At 58.4% G+C, this 1,936-nt stretch overlaps 1 protein-coding gene across 1 annotated transcript; it reads left to right on the forward strand.

Annotated features, from left to right (window-relative positions):
• The first annotated feature begins 185 nt into the window (after window positions 1-185).
• On the forward strand, window positions 186-1,936 carry LOC119334580 (UDP-glycosyltransferase 90A1-like). Its single transcript, XM_037607120.1, has one exon. It carries the CDS (start codon window positions 357-359, stop codon window positions 1,770-1,772), a length of 1,416 nt encoding a protein of 471 aa, XP_037463017.1. The 5' UTR covers window positions 186-356; the 3' UTR covers window positions 1,773-1,936.

Raw genomic sequence — 1,936 nt, forward strand, 5'->3', positions numbered from 1 at the left:
TGGGAATGCATTTGATTTGGCAAGTATTCTAGCATGGAAGTAACTCTTGCACATTGTTTCTCTTTTCCCTTCTATATGAAATGGGCAGAACACCTGCCTTTACCGTAAAAAAAGTGATTTCTTAATAGTATCCCTTCTTCCACGGCAGCATTTCCCCTCCATCGATATCTGATTCTTGTTCCTCTTCCTCCTGCTCATAAAACTGTTCCGTTCACTCCAGAGGACGTTCTATACAACTGTTCCGTGAACAGGCAACAGCACGGACGGAAAACAGTCAACAGCTGCCCTATAATAGAGACAGACAGACACGGACACACACCCGCCCACAGCTAGCCTCACCAATAGCTTCACTATCCATGGCTGCTTCACCGCCGCTCCGTCACGTGGCCATGCTCCCCTTCATGGCGAAAGGCCACGCCATGCCGCTCCTCCACCTCGCGCATCTCCTTCTTGGCCGCCGCCTCGCCTCGGCCGTCAGCTTCTTCACCACCCCGCGCAACGCGCCCTTCATCCGCGCTGGCCTCGCTGGTGCCGGCGCCGGCGCCGCGGTCGTCGAGCTTCCGTTCCCATCCGAGCAGGACGCCCCGCAGAGCACGGACGAGCTCCCATCGTCGACCAGTCTCGTCGACTTCGTCACCGCGGTGGCGGCGCTCCAGCCGGCGTTCGCGGACGCACTCGCCAAGATCGAGCCCAGGCCGGACCTGCTCGTCCATGACGGCTTCCTCCGGTGGGCCAAGGACATCGCCGACGAGCTCGGCATGCCGCGGCTTGTCACCCTCGGCTTCGGTGGCTTCGCCACGTACGTCAACCGGGCAGTCACGACACACAGGCCGCACGCACGCGTGAGCTCGCCGTCCGAGCGGTTCCCGGTCCACGGTGTGCCGGACCTCCGCCTCACGAAGGCCGACCTCAACCCGCCGTTCGACGACCCGGAGCCTTCCGGCCCGCACTGGGACTTAATTTGCAAGAACCGCATCAGCATGTACTCCAGCCGGGGCATCATTGTCAATTCCTTCCACGAGCTGGAGTCGATCTACATCGACCTGTGGAACCGGGAGTTCGACGTCAAGATGTGGCCCATCGGACCGCTCTGTCTTGCGGCCTCCGAACCGGCAGTCCAGACCAAGGACGACCATGAGATCTCAGAGTGGCTGGACTCGAGGCTTGCCATGGGTCGGCCGGTTCTCTACGTCGCGTTCGGCTCGCAGGCCGAGCTGAGCCGGGCACAGCTGGAAGAGATCGCCGTCGGGTTGGACAGCTCCGGTGTGGACTTCCTATGGGTGGTCCGGTCCAAATGGCTCAATCCAGATGACCGGTTTAATCAGAGGTTCGGAGACAGGGGCAAGGTGGTGGAAGGTTTCATTAACCAGCTCGGAGTTCTGGGTCACAAATCAGTGAAAGGATTTTTCACCCACTGCGGATGGAACTCGGTGCTGGAGAGCATCACCATGGGCGTGCCAATACTGGCGTTCCCAATGGCGGCCGAGCAGAAGCTCAATGCCAAATTCGTCGTGGACGTGATCCATGTGGGGCTCCGAGTTCGGCCGAAGGAAGACGCCAGCAAGGGAGGTAGTGGGTTGGTTATGGGTGGAGACGTGCAGGCGTTGGCAAGGGAACTGATCTTGGGAGAGGAAGGGAAACGCGCCGCTGCTAGAGCTGGTGAGCTCTCCATGTCTTCTAGAAAGACCATGGACATAGGTGGGTCCTCGTTTGAAAACTTGGCGCGGATGGTTCAGGAGGTCAGTGAGACCCATGCCAATAATGGTGAGTAAATATAATCGTTGCTATGTGGTTGATGCCGGCTAGTCGTGCAGGCTTAGTATGAAACTCATAATTGAGGTCGATGTTTGTTTGGAGCTTTGTACTCATAGACGCCGGCGTGCCGGCGCAAATTTGAACCGGTCGGCCATGCAACGTCCGGTCTCCTATTTCCATC

The sequence above is a fragment of the Triticum dicoccoides genome, chromosome 7A, assembly GCF_002162155.2.
Source record: "Triticum dicoccoides isolate Atlit2015 ecotype Zavitan chromosome 7A, WEW_v2.0, whole genome shotgun sequence".
Taxonomy (NCBI): Eukaryota; Viridiplantae; Streptophyta; class Magnoliopsida; order Poales; family Poaceae; genus Triticum; species Triticum dicoccoides.

Bases quoted from the DNA above. Each gene is read 5' to 3' on its own strand.
- LOC119334580 (XM_037607120.1), top strand. From the start codon at position 357: ATGGCTGCTTCACCGCCGCTCCGTCACGTGGCCATGCTCCCCTTCATG.